The 24,648-nt window shown below is 45.9% G+C and overlaps 4 protein-coding genes and 1 pseudogene across 5 annotated transcripts; 4 read left to right on the forward strand and 1 right to left on the reverse strand.

Moving 5' to 3' along the window:
- Positions 1 to 16: 16 nt before the first annotated feature.
- On the forward strand, positions 17 to 3,261 carry mad2l1bp (MAD2L1 binding protein). Of its 2 annotated transcripts, none has more exons than XM_018740065.2 (3): positions 17 to 392; positions 1,236 to 1,561; positions 1,997 to 3,261. In XM_018740065.2, the coding sequence occupies exons 1-3, from the start codon at positions 35 to 37 to the stop codon at positions 2,525 to 2,527; spliced, it is 1,215 nt and encodes a 404-aa protein (XP_018595581.2). In that variant the 5' UTR covers positions 17 to 34; the 3' UTR covers positions 2,528 to 3,261. The 2 variants fall into 2 exon arrangements, with proteins under 2 accessions (XP_018595581.2, XP_029107167.1); XM_029251334.1 differs by lacking the exon at positions 17 to 392 and adding an exon at positions 399 to 957.
- A 78-nt stretch (positions 3,262 to 3,339) lies between these two features.
- ephx5 (epoxide hydrolase 5) lies at positions 3,340 to 8,465 on the reverse strand. The gene is made up of 9 exons (XM_018740057.2): positions 8,271 to 8,465; positions 6,934 to 7,150; positions 6,619 to 6,799; positions 6,272 to 6,484; positions 6,056 to 6,185; positions 4,965 to 5,179; positions 4,709 to 4,817; positions 4,131 to 4,256; positions 3,340 to 3,744 (listed from the first exon to the last, which is right to left on the reverse strand). Exons 1-9 carry the CDS (start codon positions 8,291 to 8,293, stop codon positions 3,543 to 3,545), a joined length of 1,416 nt encoding a protein of 471 aa, XP_018595573.1. The 5' UTR covers positions 8,294 to 8,465; the 3' UTR covers positions 3,340 to 3,542.
- Positions 8,466 to 11,337: 2,872 nt separating this feature from the next.
- On the forward strand, positions 11,338 to 13,298 carry cst3 (cystatin C (amyloid angiopathy and cerebral hemorrhage)). Its single transcript, XM_018740056.2, has 3 exons — positions 11,338 to 11,649; positions 12,715 to 12,825; positions 12,987 to 13,298. The coding sequence occupies exons 1-3, from the start codon at positions 11,431 to 11,433 to the stop codon at positions 13,065 to 13,067; spliced, it is 411 nt and encodes a 136-aa protein (XP_018595572.2). The 5' UTR covers positions 11,338 to 11,430; the 3' UTR covers positions 13,068 to 13,298.
- Positions 13,299 to 17,664: 4,366 nt separating this feature from the next.
- On the forward strand, positions 17,665 to 20,139 carry LOC108927044 (cystatin-like). The gene is made up of 3 exons (XM_018740073.2): positions 17,665 to 18,063; positions 18,603 to 18,722; positions 19,796 to 20,139. Exons 1-3 carry the CDS (start codon positions 17,842 to 17,844, stop codon positions 19,874 to 19,876), a joined length of 423 nt encoding a protein of 140 aa, XP_018595589.1. The 5' UTR covers positions 17,665 to 17,841; the 3' UTR covers positions 19,877 to 20,139.
- A 1,704-nt stretch (positions 20,140 to 21,843) lies between these two features.
- LOC108926980 (glycine N-acyltransferase-like protein 3) lies at positions 21,844 to 24,435 on the forward strand (annotated as a pseudogene).
- Positions 24,436 to 24,648: the final 213 nt, after the last annotated feature.

Below are 24,648 nucleotides of genomic sequence, written 5' to 3' on the forward strand. Positions count from 1 at the left end.
GATGCAATGGGGAGGGCCAGATTCAAACCGAAAGATGTCGGAAGAACCGATTAGTATGGTATCTGTGAGGATATTAGAAAGATATGGTTGTAATTTAAATTATGAACCGAACGAGTCCGTAGTCCTTCGACTGCAGCATCTAGGAGTGGACGGTACAGCCGTGTTACCGGCTGAAATGAGCTCGCAAAGCGACGCCGCTGCGCGTGACGCCACTGAGCGTCTCGAGTCCGTACGTCTTGAGAAAACGTCCGGCGGAGGGAGCGCGCACGCCGGCCGCGAGCGGCAGGCTGAGCCGCTGACGACGGGCGCGAGGAGCCCGCCAAGCCGCGACACGGAGAAAGGCGACCTGCCCGCCACGGCTGGGTTACAGCTGGAAAAAGTGTCCGCTGAGGGTGGGCACGCGTTTACGTTACAGACTTACAGTCAGTGACGCGTTCGAAAGCAGAACGGAACTAGCGCGTGCAATATTTACTGCCGCAGAGGAGTTCGCTGAGAAGTGGACAAACTAATACCTCGTCTGTCTGCCGTGTGTGTGTCTGTGTCGCGTGATCCTCAGAGTGTGTCAGCCGCCTGTCGTGTAACCGGCGTCCAGTTTCACTGCCCACCGAGTCACTCTCTTCTCTACTGTAATCCCAGCCGAAGCGTCATGTTTAGTACAAAAAAAAAAATCATGAAATATTTCGAGTCGCTTAGTTTACAGAGAACTGTAAATTTCCCTCAAGCCGGAAGTGCAGATTCGTTACCTTCATGCCGAGGACAGGTAGTACTGTCCCTACTTCCGCTGTCTGAGCAGAAACCATAGCAACGGCTTCATTACAAACAAACAACCGACGGAGGTGCAAGAACGACATTAAAACAGTTGTATTGCAGGGATGTTGTAAATATCGATATTCACAGATCAATAGATGTGATCGGTTATCGATTGAGGAAAGCGTGAATGCGTAACCATGCAGAGAGGTGTGATGAAGGGGATTAAATACCTCTGGACTATGTTTTGAAATTAATTGGTGCGCAAGTGCAATAATCAAACCTGAAATATACTGTAAGGGTTAGAAATGAATCTAAAATCACAATGTTAGTTGAAATAAGACAAGAAAATGCATCTTTCAGTGGCTGATGTGCTAAATATTAGCTGGTAAAAAGTATTTGTCATTCATCAGTGGTTCGTATGTTTTCAGCTTTGTGCACGTGATGGTTGTTTCGTCCTGAGACAAACTACACTGTCTTTCTTCCAGGCCACTCAGAGTCTCAAACGACAGAGAAACAGCAGTTGACATACACCAGCCCTTCACCAGTTGGCTCGACTGGCGGTACAAGTGCTTTCAAGAGGCCCACGTCCGAGGCCACCGGGACCTGTGCTGAGCCGGACGATGGCGAGATCAGACGGACGGCCAAAGAGAAGGGCTGTGTCTCTGTGGTATTCCCGGGCACAGTTACGCAGGACAGCTGCTACAAGTTTGTCTGTGAAATTATCAAATGCGTCCTGTACCAGCGGCAGCAGCTGCCCATGATGTACGATCAACTAGTTTTCTACCAAAGAAGGCAGCAGGCGGCCAGCCAGGTGAGTGGACCAGCTTTTGTAAAACTCTGGATTTCCCTGGCATCATCGGGTGTTCATCACACACACTTAACGCACACGAATACTCCTAATCATTATTTCCTCCTGACATCCAGCAATAAAAGGTATTTATATATTTACAGGAAGTTGTCCATGCCATGACCACTTTTAAGTGATACCACTTAAAAGTATAGAGAATGTCCCCTGTAAGGTGCATGAAGACTCATAATAGTAGCATTTCTAGTTTGGGAGATGCTCTTAAAAACATGTCCTCTAAAGTGGACAAAAATGAATATACACACCTGTTGGCTAGTGGTCACTGGAAGACAGCTACTAATTTCCTCTTACAGGTAATCGGTGTGTATTTATTACTGTAGCGGGCTGTAAAACCAACACTTAATGCAGGATAAGTCACTCCCCGTTTCCCTGCATCCCAAGGTGGAGGACGTTGTGGTTCGGAGGCCAGCTAAGACAGACGGCTGGGATTGGCGCAAGTGCCAGCGCACGCTGCAGGAGGTGGAGGAATTGCTGCAACAGTTAGAGAACCTCTTCTCTCTTAGCCAGGTGCCCCGCGTGCTCCTCCTGCTAGGGGGCACCATCACGCTGCCCAAGGAGCTGTACGAGGTGAACATGGAGGCCCTGATGGCGGGAGCGGGCGCTGGACGCAGCTTGCGCACCGCGCCCTGCCTGCGCCAGCTCTTCCGCACCCTCTTCGTGGCCGACATCCTGTCGGATGCCCGGCCTGTCCGTCTCATGGCCACCACCGTCATGGCGCTGGGCCACCGGGACTGCGGGGTGGGCTGGTTTCGGCCTAAGCTGAACTATCGCGTGCCAACGCAGGTGAAGAGGCACGTCATCTCCCTGTCCAGCGAACCCACGCTCTGTGGGCATGGCCCAGTGAAGCCGGCAGACTGGGAGGACTATGTGTGGTTCCAGGCACCTGTGACCGTCAAGGGTTTCTGCAAGTGATGTGAAGGAACAGGAATAACACTCATTTTAATTTTTTTTTTTTCTTTAAAAAGAAATCTGCGCAGGGATGTAATTGGCGTGGAGACAGATGGGCTGAAAACACCAAAGTGGTTCCACCGCCTTTCTCCTTGCACGAGGAGTGACATCTGCTATTTTTAAATAGTGACAAACTGAGTGGCATGAATGGGTTTTGTCCGTATGTGTCATAGATTTTAAATGGTTTTTCTTGATCTAAAAACCTGCATTTAGTGGTGGTCAGCATGTCTTGGAGAGCTTAGGTCGTGGCAAAATGGAGCCTGCAGACTGCCTGAATCCCATTTCTCTCAGTAAGGACATTTAATCTCAGAAAAACCAGCATCACCTCTGTACCCAGTAGGTCTATTTTTTTTTTTTTTAAACATCTATATTTTTACTGGGTAATTTAGTTTTTTAAATGGTAAATATATTTAAATTGTTTTATTGTGTAGAATTTACTGTGTTTTCACAGGTGGAAGCAACATCGCATTATGCTTTTCTTAGCCTGTTTGTGGCAGCAGTGCGATTATTTTTATACCTGACGGTCAGGGATGATGTCATTTTGTCCTTATCTGTCCTTTCCCCTGTTTTCACCACATACAGATTAAAAAAAGTCACTCAAATCATGCAGCCCTGCATTTTGTACATTCTCTGAGAGCACTGTTACTTTGGTGTAATCAAAGAGTACGGCACCTTCTGCAGAAACTGAAAAACGCATTAAATGTCGCAAACAAATTTCATCAGAGAAATCCTTTTCCACAAACATTTCAGTAATATTTATTGAAGCTTAAATCGTTGCAATTAATGACATACAATGAAATCTGAGCTCAAATTGTTCAGAAGGATATGTTAACACCCTTACATAGAAATTTCAGAAAATATGACTTTCAGTGCATCAACTTTTCATCTTATGGTAGCTATCAATACTTTTGAGGAATGTCAGTCAGGAATACTGATTAATAAACTCCTGCTTGTCCAGGATCCCTCCTGCGTGGCAACATCACGGTTTCTCCACTTGCTTCACAAACTGCCTGATGTCATCAGCCAGCAGCTGGGGTTCTTCGAAGGCGGCAAAGTGCCCGCCCCGCGCCATGTAGGAGTAGGAGCGGATGTTTTTGTACTGCAGGCTGGCCCAGGACCGCGGGCAGTGCATCAACTCGTTGGGGAACGCTGCCACCCCCGTGGGAACGTACACCTCATTCCTGAAGGAAAGAGTGAGGGTCACTGTTTGGTGCGTCCTCAAAACACCAGCACCAACCCAGTAATACTGGGACGGTTCAAACTGGGGAGGCCAATCTCAGTTCCTGAGGTGGTGTGTGTGTGACTGCTGTGTTTTTAATCTTCCTTTCTATTATGAATGTTTCCTAACGTGCAATGTTGAAATATGTAACCGGCCAGTTAACTGGTTAAATAACTACCATCTTTAATGCACTTCATAAATTTAAAAAATGTGTTACAAATAACAGAGCTGAGGGTTTGGCAAGAACTGGCCCTGACACCCCAGTTCCTGCAGTGAATTGACAAAACAAACCTTTCGCAGGTATGCGATTCATCATCGGCAGTCGAGTCAAAAATACAAAAGCCTTACATGAAGTCCAGCCTGTTTTGTACGTTTCTGTTCATGTTCTCTTTGTAGAAGCGCATCGAGGTTACGATGGTGCCCGTGGTCCAGTATATCATGACATTCGTGAGGAGGTCATCAAGGGTAAATTTCCTGGAATCAAACCATAGTGTTTAAATTATTAATTCTGTGTGAGGAAAAACATTAAGAGGCTTTACTCACAAAATGCAAAATTCATTCACGACACCCTGAAACACCATGCGGTGTAGTGATTAGCGCTACCACGGGTAGACTGAGGCTACAGGTTTGATTCCCACCTCCTGCTGTGGTGCCCTGATTAAGGTATTTACCCTAAAAATTGCTCTAGTTTTAAAAAAGTGGGTGAAGAACTAAGAAGCGCAAGACTGTAAACCACTTTGGAAAAAAGCTAAATGAATAAAATACAAATCTGCTCTTAAAGAGAATTCCCTTTAAAGGAACTTAATTCATAGCCTGTAAAATTTAAATAATGGTTTTACACAACATGACAGGTTAACTAATAGGGAATATTGCTTATTTACTGAATAATAATCCAAAATTGAGGAAAAGCTCCAGCCTGCCGTTACCTCTCCAATCCCCCATCCTCGAGATCCCTGTTCTTGAAGTCGGTCCAGGTTGAAAACTTCTCCAGGAGGTAGGAGGCCAGACCCACAGGGGAGCTGTTCACCCCACAGCCTGCAGGGGGGGGGGCAGTCATGTTTTATATTTACATTTTAAACCAAGAGAAAGGCATATAGATGATAACTATTAAAGATGCATGTCTGGCAACAGATATGAGCAAAGGGCTGAATTGCAGTCATAAAGGCAACGTGTTTCTCTCACCTGCAGTGTCGGGTTTGGTGGCCTGGATGTGCATGTAGCCCGTTTCCCGCAGCAGCTCGTACACGTTCCTCTCCATGAAGGGGAAAAGCCGCTTCACGTCCTCTCGGGTGAAGCCTACCAGGAAGGGCAGGTAGGGCCCAATCATCAGCGACAGCATCATGCTCAACCCTCTCCTCCTCGCCATACAGAAGTTCAGGTGCAGGCCTCTAACACACCTGTAGAGCGCAGACACCACAAAATTATTTACCTCGTGCCACGAACATCCACGGTAAGGTTCCCCCCAAACATTTCATAGATTAATCGCATTTACATCCCTTTCTGATGTCTTCGTTGCCGAGTGAAACATCACACTGATTTGAGTGAACATATTCTTTTCATTTATTACGGCTGTATCTGAGACTTTTTCTGAAAGTACCCAGTGAGAAAAAGAGGGAGGTATCCGATAGCATAGTGATGAGGACTGCTGCCTTTGGATCCAGATGTTGCAGGTTCAAATCCCCTCAACAGCTAAACAACCTTTAGCGAGGTATTTACCCTAAACAGCTTAAATAAAGTTGCATTTTGCATAAACAATTACAAGCATCTTAACACTGGGTTGCATTGCAGAAAAGTATCAGAGTACATTTCTAATATCACACTTTGTGACTGAAAACTTAAATTAACCAGATGCTGACAAACTAGTGATGCATCAGTCACCTCCCCCCGACCAATTTTGTGACGTTGACCACGACCATGACACACTCGGTCAGTATTTCAGGTGATACACTTTCAATTACTTCTCCCCTCACTACACTCCCTTAGCTTTATCTTGCGTTAACAGAATTTAACACGTGGATAAATTAAAGCTTTAAGGTATATTCAGCCTTTACAGATTGTGACGTAGTGGGTGGACTTACAAACAATTCCGAATTACGAACCGACCCTTGACGGAATGATGGAAATTTCTGCAACCGCTAACTTTTATCGGATAAATATAAGACCTGTAAAACAAAATTTACTGCGTTTGCAATTTCCAGTTGTCAAGAGCTGCGGTGGCGCTCCGCTGGAGAAGAGACCATCTGCCTCACCACTAAGGAAACCGCTCCACTCACTCTGGTTTCATCTGGGCCATGACGGTGGTGACGAGAGCGCCCCAGTCGCCGCCCTGCAGGTAGAACTCGGAGAAGCCCAGTCGCTCCATCAGCTTGAGGAAGATGCGTGCGGCATCTATGCCGCTGAACCCTGGGGGTGGCCAGAAGATGAGACACTGCCAAACGCGTCCTCGACAACCCAGGTCGAGATGTAGCTAAATCTCTGCCAGCTCATACCCTGTTTGTGGGGTGCCTCGGAGTAACCATAGCCGGGGATGGAGGGGCAGATGACCTCAAACACCAAGCCATCCTTGCGCTCGGTCAGCAGGGGAATGATCTTGTAGAACTCAAAGAAGGAACCAGGCCAGCCGTGGACCAGCATGAGGGCTCTGACTCTCTGGCCCTCGGGGGGGTTGGGGGGACGCACGTGAATGAAGTGCACATCCAGTCCTGGTGGAGGGGTAGAGGTGGAAAAGCACAAACATTGCATCGCATTGATGATGTTGCAACACAACCCTCAACCCCCATCATGTCTGACACCTTCAACAGGCTTGGTTTCATTGACTTCCAACCAAATGGCTCACCTTCGATTTTGGTTTTAAAGTGAGGGTATTTATTGAGGACTTTGACCTGCTTCTTCCAATCAAACTCATTCCTCCAGTAGGAGACCACCTTCCGGAGGTAGGTGCTGTTGAAGCCATAATGGAACCGCGCATCCTCCAGAGGGTCAGTGTACCTGGTTTGGTCAATGCGCTTGTAAAGGTCCTAAGAGGGGAAGGTAGAGAGGTCCAGATGAGCGCCAGTGCACCTTAGAATATTACACATTTAAACTGAAGAGCACCCCCTCTTGTACCCATAACGTCACCCCCACCCCCAAGCTCCAGCTCTCCACCTGTCACCTGAATTTCTTCGTCTGACGTCTTGACCTCAAAGTGGTGAATCCGCTCATCCTCCTCTGCTAGTGGCTTCTGCCCCCTCCCCCACCAGCCGTTGCCCATAGGAATGGCCTTGGTCTTCCTCCGGCAGGCCACATAGCAAGCCAGCAGGCCGCCGAACCCCACTACGGACGCAGCCAGAAGGTGACTCCGCGGGGGCTCCAGGTTGGATAGGGTCTGTCTGCAAAACACAGCGGCTCTAAGTTCACCACCAGCCGGAAACACGTGTTCATGGGCCCTTTAAACCAGACCAAGGACACCAGGATTGGCTCTTAATCCCAGCGGCGCTGTCTGACCTCTGGCTTACAACGTGCTCATGTTTCCATCACCAAGGGAGGGGCACAAGGACCAGGCAGAGCCAGGTCACGGGTGAATTGAAAGTGACACCTTGAGATGTCCTGCCGAAACCTACATTTACTCATTTAGCCTCCAGTGACTTAGAATGTCTGTTAAGTTACTTACTGTGATTTACCCCGTTGTGCAGCCGGGTAACGTTCACTGGAACAAATGTGCAAGTACCTTGATCATGGGAACAACAAGATGCAGGGTTCGAACCTCCAACCTTTGAGTCCAAGGGCAGTAGCTCTAACCACTAGGCCACTTGCAACCCCCGAATCGCATCGCTTCCCGTCACTCATTATACGCAATAAAACTTTAAATCCAAGGAAGCCCCGCAGGAAGGAGCTACACAAGGTGAGAAGCATTAAAAGACTTCTTCCTTTTACTTAAAAATAAAATAAAGTCCAACTTTTAAAAGTTATTCCACTGCTGGCAGAAGTGCAGTGAATTATTTAAAATAAAAAACCCTAATTTGTCAGTTTGTCGCAGGGCTGCTGGTTACTGCCCCCTAGTTAACAGGTTCATGCGCTGTTGACACAACCTGGGCGACCTTAACTCTGCAGCGCAAAGAAAACAGTTCGCGGAGGGACACACTGTGTGTTACAAAGTTCACGCAGCGCAAAGTAAACACTCGGCGGAGGGACACACTGTGTTACCGGGAATCTTTGCCCTTTGAACATTTAGACGTTAAAAGCGTTCATACGTTAAACTTTGAAACAACTGTTTGCTTTTTCGCCACCTATTATTATTAATTATTATTATTATTATTATTATTATTATTATTATTATTATTATAAAAATAATTCCACTTTTATTTCTAACAAGCTTCTCCGAAAAACGAACGCAACTACACGGTTAAGTTTTTTTAAGTTACGTGAAGCGTTTTCCCACCGCGCAGACACTTTCATCATGTCATTTTTGCGAAAAAATGCGGTAAAACAGCGTGCTCCGGTTTTACTTACCGAATACTTTCCAGTGCCTGCATATCTATCCGCAAATAAGACTTTCAAACGGAACGTCGCTTTCAAGGAACGAAAATGGACGCGCGGTTCTGGAGACCTGGGTTCCAACGAACGAGCGCTCCGCTGCAAAGGGCGTCGCCTAGTGGCGGAAGGGCGAAGCGCTGCGAGTCCCACTCTTTCAAGGGGGGTGGAGGCAAGGGTGATTCCAGGATCTTTTTTAAATGCGATGGCACAGGGGGAACAAGAACCAGGTGGGGGGTGGGGTATCGGGACAGGCTAAGATACCATCGTAATATAATGGGACTCTTGGGAGGATCGTCTTTACTTGGGCAATGGAGCTCCAGTACTGTTACTGTTACCTGGAGTTCACGTATGAACGTTATTGCTGCAGAGAACGACGACACCCCAGTCCACATATTTCAAAATACAGAATTGTACGCACTATGAACAGAGGCGTGGTCATGTTGACTCGCGTCTCTTAGCCTCTTTGAAAAACGTGGTACTGTGATTCTGCATTTGCTAATCAGGCAGCGATGGACAGCGCTCTGATCCAATGGCGTTGAGTATTGTCAGATTGACAGTGCTCTAGCCCAATGGCGTTGGGGGAGCCACTGGGGGGCCAATAATATTTCAGGGGAGGCTGTTCCACCCTTTTAGACATGCCCCTGGGTGGGAGTCCTGCGATGGCTTGGTGATTTTAGGTCAAATAACTGGAAAAGACAACCGGTTTGGCCGCTGCGAGAGGACGTGGGTTCGATCCCCGCTCTGTCCGTGAGGAGTTTGCATGTTTCTCGCATGTTTGCGTGGGTGTCCTCCGGTGCTCCGGTTTCCTCCCACAGTCCAAAGACTTGCAGTTCAGGTGGACTGGTGACTAATTTCACTTAGTATGTGAATGGGTGTGGCTTTGTGTGCCGTGACTCTATGGATTGGTGTCCCGTTCAAGATGCCCCCACCCCTAAGCCATGTGGCCAACGCTTCTGGGGATTGGCTCCGGTTCACTGCGACCCGGCTCAGGACAAGAGGTTCTCGAAGTTGGATGGATGGATAACTGGACTCACAAAGCGGGGGCAACACGTCACGTAGTTCTACTTTGAGCTCAAAGGTTGCAAGTTTAAATCCCACCTCCTGCTGTAGTACCCTTGAACAAGGTACTTACCCTGAATTGGTCCAGTACAAAATACCCAGCTGTGTTACAAATCCTAGACTGTAAAATCACAAAATAATAGCATTTCTACACATGCAGCCCAAGAACAACAGTACATACTGAGATTATGAAAATTTCAGTCACGCAAAGAACACATTGAGTCAGAAGGTAGAATAAACTCATTCACATGGTCTTTATCACTCAGGTATCAATATGCAGCGGCCCTGGTCTTCCGCTTGGTGGTTCGGCTTTGAAGGACGTCGAACACTGGTATGCCCTGACCTGAACAAGGTAAAAACATTGTCACTCTGATACATCTTATCACGTGGCTACTGATCGCCCTTCATGGCTGAGGACAACCAAGCTCTTGAAAGTCTTATTTCTTTAACATGATGAATTAAAATGACAGGTGATGAATGTCTCTGAGGATCACTCATGACCACACAGCGCATCTGAGACGGGATTGAAACATACCACCTTCAGTGGTGGTATGGTAAAACTTTCACCTTGAAAGTTTTATTTGTCTCCAGACATCAAGTGCACCAGGTATGAGTTAACGTCCAGGCAAGAGCACTGATATTCATATACAAAAACTGTGCCGATATCTGGAAATATTAAAAGTCTCCACGTAGTTTTTTTTTCTTCCTTTTTTAAATCATAATCCATGCAGGAATGTGGCTCACTAACACAAAAGAGAGCATTGATCTGGCTGGCATTTAATATCACAGAGCTCAATGTGAAAGGTAAGATAAAGCTGATGAAATCCATCCAAAGGAGCGATGCATTTTGAGCTAAACAGCCTAAGTAGATTGAGCTCCATTTGGCCTGCCAATTAAAAACAGATCAGCCTTCAGTTGTGCAGGTACTGTGATTCAGGCACCAGGATCTTTATTTCCCTAGAGGATAAAAAAAAACACTGTTCCTTTGTCCACGGGCAAAGTATTTCACCCCAGCTGAGCAACTTTATTAAAAAAAATACTTTTTTTGTGGTTTGTGGTTTGAATGTCAGTGAAAACCATACCTGAATGAACTTGCCTTTGGATCATCTATACAAGTGTAATGCAACAGCCAGCAGGCCATATTGGTTTGATTAAATTGTCCATCCACTTTATGATCCGCTTATTCAGCTGAAGGGGGACATTGTTACTGGAAATTCCATTAAGTTTACAGAAAGCTTGATTAAACCGTGGGACAAAAACATTTATGTGACCAATACCAACGCCCTCTTAAAGCACTTGTAGGTTGCAGTTATGAAGGTAAATACAGGTGGAAATTACAGGTCTTGCAAAGAACATTTTTTTTCATAGCTGATGGTTCTGGGTGAATTGAAAGTGATTAAGGGATATGTTTTTTCCTTAAAAGAACAATAATAATAAGCAGCAGACGCTGTGATGATAAAATGCCTTCCGTCGACTCACATTCAGTCGAAAGAACAAAGATCATCACCACCAGTGTACTTCATCATCTTTATCAGTGTAATTCCTCAGCTCTTCCACCTTATTGGTCGGCTTCTAAGTAAGGTAATAAGACATTATGCGTCAGTAGACGTCCACAGTCCCCTAAAATACGTAGCGTTAAAATATCAAGGCGTCAGGTGAATACTACTACAACAAATGATATGTGAAAACATGCCGAAGTCTAAAAGAATATGGAATTGAAGAATGAGAACAGCTACGACAATATTCTGACTTCCACACGAAACGCGCTGCCTGCCATATATGGTCAACGTTTCCCCTACCCAAGGCGTGAAAGGGCGTGGCCAAGCTGCCTCATCTGGGTACTGAGGTTTGATACGTTAGTTGCACACGGACCACACCCATCTGTTACAGGCCACGTGACTCGTGCTTTGCGCCCTTGCTGCCGTGCAAGCCACGCCCATCTCCCTCGGAGCCATGTGACTCCTTCTTGCATAACCGTCACTCCACCCCCGTCCGCACCACGTGACTTGAGTTCTTATGAACCCGTGAGGGCGGCCCTTCTGTTTACTTCTCGCTTTTGGACCGACCTGTTGGGAAAATGATGCAGTCTTGGCAATCGGCGACGCTGCTGCTCGGCGCTCTTCTGGCCGTGGTCTCCGCCGGATTGGGCGCCTCGATGCCCGGCGCGCCCGTGGAGGCCGACGTGAACGATCCGAGCCTTAGAAACGCCCTTCAGCTGGCCGTGGCGGAGCACAACAGGAAGAGCGACGGGCTCTTTCTGAGCCAGGTGTCCAAGGTGGTCCGGGCCCAGACGCAGGTCGGTGCTCGGTGCGCGCTCACATCCCTGACAATGATGTATAATTTAAAGATTGGGCTCATTTCACCCAGCAGCCGGTACAACAGTGTCGCGTTTTCCCTGCTTTGATCATTATTATTTTACGACGTATGTGGCGTTTCGTTCCCAAAAAGCACGGTCTTTAAGTGAAATTGCCCTGTGAGAAATGCGTCATCGTTTTCTCGGCGTGTGCTTTTAATTTGAGTTTTGTGTGTAAACAAAGCCGCTCGTCATAATTGCCCCGTGATCGTGGGGTCGAGAAAGGCTTTGTTTTGTATTGTGTGTGCGCGTGCGTGCGCGCGCGCGAGTGCGGAAACGCTTTAACGCTTTGATCCGGCCGATCATGTGGTGTGGTGTCCCGTTATTAGTCAACTTGTAGCTCCGAGACTTAGCTTTTAATTATTAAAAAAAGCTGGCAGTACTTTTTAAACATAAATTTTGCGGTACTGTGTATAATACGGCGTAAACTGCTGGACAGCGGGTAGCGCCGACGTCGTGGTTAGAGCTACAGCCTTTAGATCCAAAAGGTCGCAGGTTTGATCCCTCCCTCCGGCTGTAGTACCCTTGAGCAAGGTATTTGTTCCAGTAAAATTACCCATATGGGTAAATGATTCTAAGGCTGTAATAAGTGTAACCTTAACATTCCATCTTCCTCGGCTTATCCGGGGCCGGGTCGGGGGGGGGCAGCAGTCCAAGCAGAGTCCCCCAGACTTCCCTCTCCCCGCACATCTCCTCCAGTTCCTCTGGGGAAACCTCAAGGGGTTCCCAGGCCAGCCGGGAGACATAGTCTCTCCAACGTGTCCTGGATCTGCCCCTGTAAATCGTTTTGGAGAAAAGCATCAGCTAAATGAATAATGTAAATAACCTTAACACGTAAGTTGCTTTGCCAAGAAGTGTCAGTTAAATGAATAAATCTATACTAAATGTATAATAAAGGTGAGAAGTTCACCTTGATTTGTGCCTGAGCTGACTTCTCCCTGATGTGTCTGCATGTGTTTTTGTTTCTCTCTTCCCCCCCCCCCCCCCCCCCCCATTATGCTGGGGCAGGTTGTTGCTGGCATCATGTACATTTTTGAAGTGGAGATGGTCCACACAAAGTGCAGGAAGGATGATGTTAAGACTGTGTGCGATGCACATCCAGACCCAGAACTTGCCAAGGTAATGTATAGCACCCAACAGAAATATACAGTTTGGGGGGGCAACATTAAAGGAATACCATTTGGGTTACTTCTCAACACATGGGGGTCTTTCTGCTGGTTCTGGGTTCAAGGAGGCAGTCTTCACCTGGCCTGACCCCTTTCTCCCCTCTGTCGTTTCAGCCGTACACTTGCGAGTTCCACGTGTGGAGCCGTCCCTGGCTGAACAGCATTCAGGTGGCGAAAAACAACTGCAACAACTGAGTCCAGGGCTCTTTGACTTTGCTTGAGTTACACCAATGTTTTATGTAAACTTTACCGTGTTTGACTGACCATTAACATCCTCTGTGTTCTAACATTAAGGCATTTCAGTATTAAGGCCATTTCAACTTTAGTATTAAATTTACAGAGTTGAGTGTTCTTCCCTCTCCCAGTAAGATGCAAATTAAATTGATAATTCAAACTATGCAGTGATTTTTTTTTTTTTTTTTTTTTTTTTTTTTTAAGAATGAATAAACTATTAGGACCTAAAAGTTGCTGATTTCTTGATTGTGCTTACCGTTTGCCTTTACATCTATGAATCCATGTTCTCCTTGGGACAGCTTTCTCTTTGGCTCTAATGGACTCAGTTTCTGCTCTTGAGCTGTTGCCTTTGGACCCAAAGCTACTTAGCCTAAATAGCTCTAGTAAAATCACCTAGCTGTATAACAGTAAATCAGTGTAAGTAGCTGAACATCAGATAAATGAATAAATGCTCAGGATGCTTTGGCTTCAGCGGAGACATGAGTGCCACTGTCTTAATAAACTGCTTTGTTCATGTATCTCATGAAGCATGTGTGCATTTTGTGCAGTTTGAACATTGATTTGGACTTTCCTTATAATATGAGGCACTTAAATTATGAAATTTGCTTGTGGTTGTCATATCATAGGGGTCTACTTTTAGACCGCTACAATACTTAGTCTCTGTTGTACAAACATTTGAGGAATATTTTATTACTTTTTTCCATGAAGTGCTAGTATACCAATTCAAATGGTGCTCCAGAGCTTCACCCCCTAGACAGTGGTTATGGTCTTCAGAAGGGTTTTGCTGACCCCTGGTTACATGACTGTTGAACTGGTGAGGAGCCTTTGGATACTCTGCCACATGCGAGTAACAAACCTGAGCTGTTGTATTCTGGTTTATTTACTTGAAGCATTGTTGTGCAGCCTGTGTTTAGCCTCACAATTTCAAATATGTCATTAATAACCCTACACCGAGTTGAGGTACCAGTTGGTTGCTAGTTACCCATTTCATTGACCTGTTTGTTGCCAATGCTTTTTCCTTATGTGATTGTGGCACTATCATTTTAAGATACGGAGGCCTTATTATCTCGATTTAATATGAGCTGACATTGCATCTGCTCCTCCCAGAAGGGGGCCGTGTATAATGAGATTGTGATAAGAGCTTGTGAGAATACATAATTTTCTTATGCAATGGGTATTTTTACAGCATTTTTACTCATTACACAATCATTCTGCTCACACACATACCATGTCAATAGATAGCAGAGCTACGTGTCTCTCTACTCAACCCCACAGGGGTGATTGCAGTCAACAACCCTTGTCCGTGGTTATGGGTTCTGTGCAATTGCTCAGCAACAAAGGGAGCATGAGAAGCAGTAAGAAAACCACACAACATAAATTCATTTAACTGTGTAGATGCAAGGCATTGTGGGAGAGCAATGTCATATCACGATGACTCAGCCAAACACGATTGTTGACGCATACTGCTCAGCCTCGTGTTGGGACTCCAGCTGCCACCCTCTCGTCCTCACCTATGCATCCAGCTAACAGGATCGGGCCTGGAGTGCCGCTTGAGGGTAGTGATCATGCAAGACCGCCACCTACGTGCTTAGAAGTAGCACCGCTGCTCCTGAGCTCCCACCAGTATTGGCCACGCCCATTCCCCAATCCAGCCTCTCCAACCCTGGCTCCAGACACGCTGGTGCTTGAGCAGGATCTCAGGTTCCACTTCAGCAGTGCCTGGACTGCCTTCTCTTCCCACCCAGACCCCCAACTCTTAGGAGTCCCCACATCGTTGAGATGGCAATGAGAATAAATTTACATTTCGTGAAATCGCACAGGTTTTGAGACTCGCGCCTGTCATTCTGCATATGAAAGCTCCTCAGGGTTTGAGGCAGAGAGCTGCAGACACACTCCACCTTTGATCCATCAATACTCAGAGAAGTGTGGACAGCTCGAGTCTTTCTGAAATCAACAATCATGTCCTTGGTCTTGCTGACGTTGAGAGATGCTGCCTGTTGGAGAGTACAACCCATAGGACAATGGTGTGCTCCTCAGCCACCTGTCGAAGGTGATCAACAGACAGGCCAGAAACTTAGTGTTTCTTCAGTAATCCCATCTCTTTAGATTTATAATTTATATTTACATTTATTTTCCTTACACATTTCTCCCAAGCAACTTACAATGTTTAGCTACCAACACCTATTTACCCATTTATACAGCTGGGTAATTTTACTGGAGCAATTTAGGGTACCAGCTGTCCCGACTGTTAAGCTCTATTTAGATTTATAAACTATATTTTACATTTATTCACTGTCATTTTAACAGCCCACTTGAGAGTTATAGGGAAGTTCACCACAGCACCTTTATTATGGTAAGATGAGGCACCTTCAAGTAATCTTCTTTGTAGGAAATATCAGGGTAGAGAAATACCAGGGTCAGGGGGATTTTGATTTAATATAAATTGCAAAGACCTATTTCGGCACAGTGACGGTGCAGGGTGTAGTTCTGGGCTGTGGGTTCAAATCTGGTTTTCATGTGGGTTTCTTCCTCTAATCCAAAGACGTGGACAGAAGAAAGCAATGGGTAAACCACTTGGGTACCTCAAGTCTCCCCACACGACAACCACACGAGTGGTCGCCATGACTTGACTTTTGACTCAGTGGAATTTACCCACAAAGCACTTCAGTTTTACAAATCAGCATATGATACACACACACACACACACACACACACACACACACACACACACTTTCAGAACCTCTTGTCCCATACGGGGTCGCGGGGAACCGGAGCCTAACCCGGCAACTCAGGGTGTAAGGCTGGAGGGGGAGGGGACACACCCAGGACGGGACGCCAGTCCGTCGCAAGGCACCCCAAGCGGCACCCGAACCCCAGACCCACCGGAGAGCAGGACTGTGGTTCAACCCACTGCACCACCGCACCCCCTCAGCATATGATACTCAAATGCTAAATGTAACTGTCAGTTAAAGAAAACGAATTAGAATAATTTCTCAAGGTTATTATTGGTCATTTTTGCTATTACCTCTGTTTTGATAACTGTTAGTGAACCAGAAGATGTAGTACAGGAGTTTTTTTTTTTTCTTAACAAAGACACTCCAGACAGTACCAAGCAGGACAGGAGTTATTTTGTTCAGTTTCTTTCTGGCTGAGAGCAGACTCTGTCCCCTCAGCTATCTGCATGTACGCACTTGATATGTCTTCCATCCAAGGGCACAGGGACTCCAAATAACCCCCACTCATAAACACACACGTTGTCTGAAACCGCTCGTCCCAAACAGGGTCGCGGCAAACCAGAGCCTAAGCCGGCAACACAGAGAGCAAGGCCGGAGGGAGAGGGGACACACCCAGGACGGGACGCCAGTCCGTCGCAAGGCACCCCAAGTGGGACTCGAACCCCAGACCCACCAGAGAGCAAGAGCTGGTCAAACCTGTTGCCCCCTCACTCATAAACACCAAAATAAGAAATAATAACCCTCAGTTGATGAATGTGTGAGTAAATGCGAGTGCTAATGACATATGCTGCACTGCACAGTGACTGTATCTGAATAAGCTGCTCTTTGAGTTGAGTGTACACTCATCCCGCACTACTGCACCTGTTGGGTTCCTTTTATATTTTTAAATATTTATATAGAAATGAGGGGGTGCGGTGGTGCAGTGGGTTGGACCGGGTCCTGCTCTCCAGGGGGTCTGGGGTTCGAGTCCCGCTTGGGGTGCCTTGCGGCGGACTGGCGTCCCGTCCTGGGTGTGTCCCCTCCCCCTCCAGCCTTACGCCCTGTGTTGCCGGGTTTGGCTCCGGCTCCCCGCGACCCCATATGGGACAAGCAGTTCAGAAAGTGTGTGTGTGTGTGTGTGTGTGTAGAAGCGAGGCCATTATTGAAATAACCTGACTTCAGAAAAGAACTTGTTTAATGTTTTTATAAGGCCAGCAAGGTGTCAAACTTGTTAATTCCATGCAGGCAACACCCACTCATTTCTGGCACTTTGGATCAGTGTGTTTATTTTTATGTTTACTTTTATTTATTTAGTAGACACTTTTCTCCAATGCGACTCCCAATGAACTCTATGTAGTGTTACCAGCCCACACACCTTATTCACCAGCTTACACTCCTAGATACTCTACTTACACTGGGTCACTCATCCATACATCAGTGCAACACACTCTTATTAATTTTCTTTTTACCAAAGAGACAAAGAGCTCAGAGTAAACACAAGTGCTTTCACCAACAGGTGGAGCGATACGCAATCAGTCGATTCGCGAAGTTCGGTCAATTAGTCCAACACCTCCTTTATTATACCTCTATACTGCCCGGTGGTGTTGCACTGTTCATTTTTTACAGGCCACGCCCACTCATTTACATCAGGCGTCGTCAGTACGGTACGGGTATAAAAGGATCAGCGGGGTGCGATCCATGTTAATTTATGCAAGCCACGCCCATTCATTTACATCAGTCGACGTCAGCGAGGAACGTCAATAAACCGGTCGGCGGAGTGAGAGCCATGTTAATTTAATGCGAGCCACGCCCACTCATTTACATCAGTTGACGTCAGCGAGGAACGTCAATAAACCGGTCGGCGGAGTGAGGGTCATCTTAATTTTATGCCGGCCACACCCGCGTATTTACACGTGTGACGTCAGCGCTTCGCGGTTATAAAGGAGTGGGCGGGGCAGGCTCTATATGTTTGTGTCGTGCGCGCTGCGTGAGAACAGAAACAACAGGCTCTGCTCTGCAACATGGCTGTGATCCTGAAAGCTGGGATGGTGCTCCTGTCGCTGCTCGCTGTCCACGTGGCACTGTCACTGTCACAGCCCCCTCTCCCCGGTGCGCCTCAGAACGCCGATGTGCACCAGAAGGATGTGAAGAAAGCCCTTAATGTGGCCGTCAGAGAATACAACAAGCAGGACCAGGGCTCGTTCCTCAGCAAGGTCTCCAAAGTGATCACGGCTCAGAAACAGGTCAGTGACCTCGGAAAAGTGTCATCGCAGGAAACTGGAAAGGTCTGAGATGTTAACGTGGGTTTTATTCTAAAAAACAGACTAGGTGCGTTTACTGGTATTTTCAGAAACCAGAATTGACGTCCATCCAGTTTAACATGTTTATGTCATCAGATAAGTTAACTTTGGAATAACTATTCGAGGAGTAAGGGCATAACAGGGTAAAAGGGCACAAATTAAAATCCTCTTCCTGTGCAGATGGCTGGAGTATTTTAATTTCTTTTGCAATCATGTGGTTGCAAAGAGTCTTGTGTAGTGTGGGTTTTTTTTTTTTTTTGGAGGGGGGACATTGGGACTATAAACTACACTGATGATAGAACTCTTTAAATCTGTTTTCAGATCTAATTTCTAACCCTGACCATTAGACAAAGCACGGAAATATCACTGGTTCAACATGAACTGGAAAAAAAAAAAAAAGAGCTGTCAAATGATGTTCCCTCCTTTCTTTGGTGTGTGTGGTTTTTTTTTTTTTTTTTTTTTCTCCTCTCCCCTCCCCACAGGTTGTGTCTGGCATGAAGTACATCTTCAGGGTGAGGATGGTCTACACCGTGTGCAGGAAGGATGAGAATCAGAGTGTTAAGAGAGGGTGCGCCATCAACCCAGACCCACAGCTGGCAAAGGTAACATTCCCACAATCCCTCAACCCAGTGTTTTCGTTTGCAGTGGGTGCTGCACTCCTCTGTCAGCTGTAAGGTATGTGCTTCGCCTGTAACACACCCTGTCAACTGGGTTGTGTTGTTCCTGAGCTGCTTGTTACACAACCCAGAAGTGAAACTACCTGTGTACTAACTGCATTCTGATCATGTAAGCTGATGTGGCTCAGACTCTAAGCAGAACTTGAGCAGATGCTGTTTAAATAACGCATGAATTCCCAGTTCTGCTACATTTAATATCAAGAAATCGGTTACAATGACATGTGAGACTGATGGGCCTGACATGAGTGGAGACACTGCAGCAGGAGATAGAAAATCCACTGACATCACTTACAATAAAAAAAGTCACAATAATATCATCATCATCATCATCATCATCATCATCATCATCATCTGAAACCGCTTGTCCCATACGGGGTCACAGAGCCTAACCCGACAACACAGGGTGTAAGGCCGGAGGGGGAGGGGACACACCCAGGACGGGACGCCAGTCCGTCGCAAGGCACCCCAAGCGGGACTTGAACCCACCAGAGAGCAGGACCCGGTCAAACCCACTGTGCCACCACACCCCCAGTCACAATAATGAATGGTGGAAAATGAAAACGGCAAACTATTGATTTAAAGAGCCTTCTGTAAATCTTTATTTTTGCCAAAACTGGTGCTTCGATACAATTCAACTAAACTTTATCAGATTCCTCTGAAGTTTGTTTTGACTCGTAGCGGCTCTACCCTTCAGAGCAATGACATTTTACAGAATGAGGACAAAAACTGTTAGACAAAAGATCAAATAAACTAAAACGAAGACCAGCGTTGGTTTGAGCAGTAACAAAGGGGTTGGAGAATCATGAGGAACCCTTCAAAGCTTCTGAAATGTATGTGGTCTTTATAGAAAATCTGGACACTTTCAAATTTTAGGCAAATATTTTCAACTACTGTCTTAAATTCTGAATTAGGAGGTACTGTGTTTCTGTATACAGTGCACTCCATTCCACTTATGGCTTTTTTTTTTTTTTTCTCCCCCCCCCCCCCCCTCTCTTCAGCCCACCATCTGTAACTTTGAGGTGTGGAGCCAACCATGGCTGAACAAACCTCCACAGGTGAAGATCAGCTGTGGGCACTGAGTGTTCAGCTGACTCCTGCACATCGCAGCTTTACGGTGCCCGAAACTGACCCTGAAATGCTCCTTTCGTAGTGCCTCTGAGTGCCACCTCTTGCAGAAACCTGGCAGAAATGCTGTATACTGTCAAGTTTCCTTTTTATAGCCATTTTTCTTCAAGAAAGCCATAAAGTGACCTTCTAGCTTGATGAATGCAGTCCACATATCTCTTGTCAATAAATTTTTATATGGGGAAAAACAATGGGTGTAGTGTGTGGGGTTTTTTTTTCCTCCCCCCAAGCAGGGGTGTAGCCAGAACTTTTTTCAGAGGTGGCCAGGTAAGATCCAGTGATTTCATTGGGGTGGCCAAAAAAAATAATAAATCACAACTGACATGCTGGACCAAAAGCAAATTCTACACAATTTCTTAGAAATGTACACAAGAAATTACAGTAGCACTATTTAAAAATGTCTGTAAAAACATTAAAATATAATTTAATATGATCCTTATTCTACATTTTTTGTATATTTAGGTGCTAATGATGCAAATTGGGTATTGGAAATTTTTTTTTATGTTTCCAGATACAACTGATGTAATCTACAGGGCGGGTGGGCAACGACTGCCTACATGAGTGTTTCTGCTCATCTCTCATTCTGCTCGGGTGTGTGTTGTCTCTCTAGAGCTTCTCCACAAGCTCCCTGTTGGACTGTATCTCTGCGTCCTCCTTCTTCCCTCTCTGTACCAGGGGCGTAGCTACATGGTGGCTGTGGGTGGCCGGTGCCACCCCTGACTGAAGCTTGGCCACCCCTGTTGTACAAAGCACTCTGATCACACTGACAGTATTAATATATATAATATACTGATATTAATTAAGCTAACATTTGTTTCTCATGATGAAATATCGCAGTACCTCCACTTTAACAAACTTTCATGAAATGGTAGTGAAATGTAGGTAAACAACACTGATTTTACTCTCCTGATCACTACATCCCCTTGCGTTGCTCAGTTGCGCTAGACTTGGCTGGAGTAACGCTCCCAAAATTCAGTTTTACCGCTCCTACTCCTCCCTCCTACACAGAAGCTTGGGCCGTGCGGGCGGTTCGCAGCTCTTCAGCCTAATAGCACTGTGTGTGTCATACAAGTTTGAGCGGCGAAACAAAGACCTGTCAGTGTGGTCAGAGTGCTTTGTACAAGAGGAGTGGCCGAGCTTCAGTCAGGAGCGGCGCTGGCCTCCCACGGCCACCACGTAGCTATGCCCCTGCCCGCAAGAAATTTCAGAACAGTTTACATCTGTTAAAACCAAAACTAAGAATGGAAATGAGCTAAACAGGTGCAGCAATAACTGAGTCACGAGACAATGTGAAAGCCATAGGAAGAATAAAGTACCTCATGTAAGTTAACACACATAATCTCAAAGTAACATTTGAAGCCTCAAAATGTAAATTCTACCATGTAACAAGATGTCACATTAAAAATAAGACAACACACACCAGCCAAAGAAAGATTTAAGGGAGTTAAATAAGATTTTCACACTTTTCCAAAAGTCTCCAGTAAGAGTCACGTGACGGTATAAAACTCTTAAATTGTTACCTGTACTGTACGTAACAGTAACACACATTTACCCCAAAGTTACAAATCGTGACATACTGCGTTGTTTCAGTCCCTACAATGTATCAATTATGATTAAAATTGGTTAAATTTGTCTTCCCGAAGCGCTGCACTTCATAAGTCTGTATTGTCAGCAACAGGACGCGCAGAACTGCAGATTATATTTCGGTATATTTACATTGATCATTGATTGATACACTGATTCCCAATTCTTGAAATATTGACATACAAGCGATACCTTGTCACAAGTGGAAACACAGCTGAGCAGTTCATAAGTTCCTTTGTTATATCGAGTTAATAACTGGCCAACATGTCATGTACAGTTTTAGCGCCTCGCTCAGTCTCCTTTCTCTCTTACTTCGTGCCGGGAACGTGAGGAAAGGGTTAAATCCCGGGCCACTGTCCTGCAGAAAGTGAAAGGACCTCGGGGGACTTCGTCCGATCGCTACTCTGAGCTCTTCCACAGCCCCTTTTCCCCACAATCCAAGTGGTGGGGTTTGCGTTCGAGGCGCATCAACTCCACTTTCCGTACCACGGTAAACAGGCTTTATGCCAACTCGGAGCGCGTTTTTACTGCTGAACAGGGCCGCGGCAAGACGACACCATGAAGACTTTGAATCGCGATGAATTACACGAAGCGGAGAAAGTTCTGCGGACACATTTGCCCAAAAGTGCGAAGGCAGAGATTCGACTTGAATCACGACCTCCCCTCCACCCAGAAATCTGGTATTAAAACTGATTTCCTCCTCTTTCACTTTCCCTTCGCCTCTCCTTGCGCTGGCGTTTTATATGAAATAACGTATGGGTCTGCGCGGATCATGAATAAATTACATAATATAATAAGTTAATAAATAATATTAGTTTTAAGTTATTATTTATTAATTATAATATAATAAGGGGGTGCGGTGGCGCAGTGGGTTGGACCACAGTCCTGCTGTCCGGTGGGTCTGGGGTTCGAGTCCCGCTTGGGGTACCTTGGCTTGAGACGGACTGGCATCCCGTCCTGGGTGTGCCCCCTTCCCCCTCCGGCCTTACGTCCTGTGTTGCCGGGTTAGGCTCCGGTTCCCCGCGACCCCGTATGGGACTAGCGGTTCTGAAAATGTGTGTGTGTGTGTGTGTGTGTGTGTGTGTAATATGATTTCTGACAAGCGGAGACACAGTGAGTAGCGCTGGTGCCTCACAGCTTAGGGTTCGAACTGTGTGCAGTTTGTTCTGAGTGAATTAGTGACTCTCAATTGCATTTTGGGTCATTGTCCTGCCATGGATTAGCATCACATCCAGGGTGTACCCTGCCACACATTCCATGGGTTCCGCATCACCGCCACATCCCAGTGGACAAGTGGTCGTTGATGGTGGACACTTTGTGGTAACCTCTCCTTTCCTGTTACTGTAGGTGTATGGATTCCTCTTTGGAATTACCAGGAATAAACCACACACGCTGGAGGTTATTGTGGATTCGTGGCCAAATTTTAAAGTCATAATTTGTAGACCTGACCCAAAGGTGAACACCTTTTATTTCACGCCCATCGATTCATTTCTGTCCAATTAATACATTTTAATTTTAGATCTTGGCCGTCTTATTGCAATTACTGGATCATTTTAACATAACAAATGCTCTTCGGATTACATGAAGAAGGTGGCCTTCTTCTGCACCGATGACCACATGTTGAAAACAATGCTGCTGGACGATGCCATTGACTGGAGTACATACTTCTTAATTGGCGGTATGCTGTTTTTTCCCTTCATCTTTCCAAAGATCACATCTGCAGGTAGATGCCCACGGTCCCACGCCTCTTTTTCACACCCGCAGGTGCCGATGTTCGTCATGACGAAATTTTGAGAAACGTGTCATCCTCCAAAGGTGTCACACCGAAATATTTTTCTTTAGTGCACCTGATGACACTAACAGATCCCAGTCACATGCCTCACCTTGACATCAGCAGATACTTTCTATTCCTTACACTCCTACATATTATAATTGTATTTTTCCTAAATTGTTTTTTTTTATTTTGACAATTTTAAAGAGTTGTCTCAATGATGGGCTTGTAACTCCCACTCAGCAGTCATATACATAAAAAAATTAATTAATGCATAGTAACTTCATGATTTCTTTTTCCGTTTCAAGCTGCCTGCTTTTCGTTTACTGTTTGCTGGGAGTCCAGCAGAGCGGGAAGTGACCCTCTCAGAGTTCACAACTCAACGGAATTTTTTACTTTCAGATTCTGCTTTCTGATACAACAACAAAAGTGTTTTGTCAAAAATTCCCTGGACAATGACCGGAAGCAAAATAGAAAAAAACGGGGGCAGGCCAGAAAAATAGGAACGAAAATTGTTGTGACATCAGCTCCTGTAGCAAAACCCATGTGCAGAACTCTTATAGCAGCAGCACTGGGACTGAATGGCCAAGTTCTCGTGTATTTTGGGTGTGAAATGGGTGTAAGAATGGCTGAGCTGTACCGTTAATGTTTCGCTGCTTCTCAGACATCCTGTTTATTCTGCTCATTGGGTTTGCCTACTTAGTAGTGCTAGATGGGCTTATTCATTCCTCGGGTCATTTTTAAAATCTTCATTTGTGTAGCGATATTGAGTCTAGGATATCCTGCTTGGATGAGTCCCACATTGGCCTGGTGAATGCAACCTGGACATTTGGAGGAGATGAACAGGGGTTCCGGAACATCAAGAACCTCATCGAGCGCTTCCCTACTTGCTGTATTGTGGACGAAAAGGGTCAGCCAGCGTCCTGGGTGCTGGTGTGTAATTACTGCACCATGGGCATGCTGTACACCGTTCTGGAGCACCGGGGAGAAGGGCTACGCCAAGCTCCTCATCAGCACCATGTCCAGGAGGCTCCACAGTCAGGGCTAGTCTACTGCTTCATCGAGGAGGAGAACCAGCTGTTCTACAGGATCTTCAGAAACCTTGGCTTCACCGAGGACCCGGCCTACAGAGCAGCCTGGTTTGAGTTTAGCTGCTGATCCCAACTGGTAACCTACTGTTGGACCTGGTATTGAAGAACCCATTGGTAGAGGTTACTGGAAAGATTTTTTTTTTTTTTTTTTTAAATCACAGATGTGAAATTGTAACCCTATGAATAATAAACCCTCAGCATAAATAATTTTGCAGAAAAACTTCAGCCAAATGAAATGTAAATAATTACTGTTGACCTTTTCTTATTAAATTGAACAAGA

This window comes from Scleropages formosus, chromosome 4 (genome assembly GCF_900964775.1).
Source record: "Scleropages formosus chromosome 4, fSclFor1.1, whole genome shotgun sequence".
Lineage (NCBI taxonomy): Eukaryota > Metazoa > Chordata > Actinopteri > Osteoglossiformes > Osteoglossidae > Scleropages > Scleropages formosus.

Excerpts from the sequence above, each read along its gene's own strand:
- mad2l1bp (XM_018740065.2), top strand. The coding sequence starts at position 35 with ATGTCGGAAGAACCGATTAGTATGGTATCTGTGAGGATATTAGAAAGA. Across the intron at positions 393-1,235 it reads GGAAAAAGTGTCCGCTGAGG|GCCACTCAGAGTCTCAAACG; the intron begins GTGGGCACGCGT and ends TCTTTCTTCCAG. Across the intron at positions 1,562-1,996 it reads GGCAGCAGGCGGCCAGCCAG|GTGGAGGACGTTGTGGTTCG; the intron begins GTGAGTGGACCA and ends CTGCATCCCAAG.
- cst3 (XM_018740056.2), top strand. The coding sequence starts at position 11,431 with ATGATGCAGTCTTGGCAATCGGCGACGCTGCTGCTCGGCGCTCTTCTG. Across the intron at positions 11,650-12,714 it reads TGGTCCGGGCCCAGACGCAG|GTTGTTGCTGGCATCATGTA; the intron begins GTCGGTGCTCGG and ends ATGCTGGGGCAG. Across the intron at positions 12,826-12,986 it reads CAGACCCAGAACTTGCCAAG|CCGTACACTTGCGAGTTCCA; the intron begins GTAATGTATAGC and ends CTGTCGTTTCAG.
- LOC108927044 (XM_018740073.2), top strand. The coding sequence starts at position 17,842 with ATGGCTGTGATCCTGAAAGCTGGGATGGTGCTCCTGTCGCTGCTCGCT. Across the intron at positions 18,064-18,602 it reads TGATCACGGCTCAGAAACAG|GTTGTGTCTGGCATGAAGTA; the intron begins GTCAGTGACCTC and ends CCCTCCCCACAG. Across the intron at positions 18,723-19,795 it reads CAGACCCACAGCTGGCAAAG|CCCACCATCTGTAACTTTGA; the intron begins GTAACATTCCCA and ends CCCTCTCTTCAG.
- ephx5 (XM_018740057.2), bottom strand. The coding sequence starts at position 8,293 with ATGCAGGCACTGGAAAGTATTCG. Across the intron at positions 6,800-6,933 it reads CGTCAGACGAAGAAATTCAG|GACCTTTACAAGCGCATTGA; the intron begins GTGACAGGTGGA and ends TTCCCCTCTTAG. Across the intron at positions 6,485-6,618 it reads CTTTAAAACCAAAATCGAAG|GACTGGATGTGCACTTCATT; the intron begins GTGAGCCATTTG and ends CCCCTCCACCAG.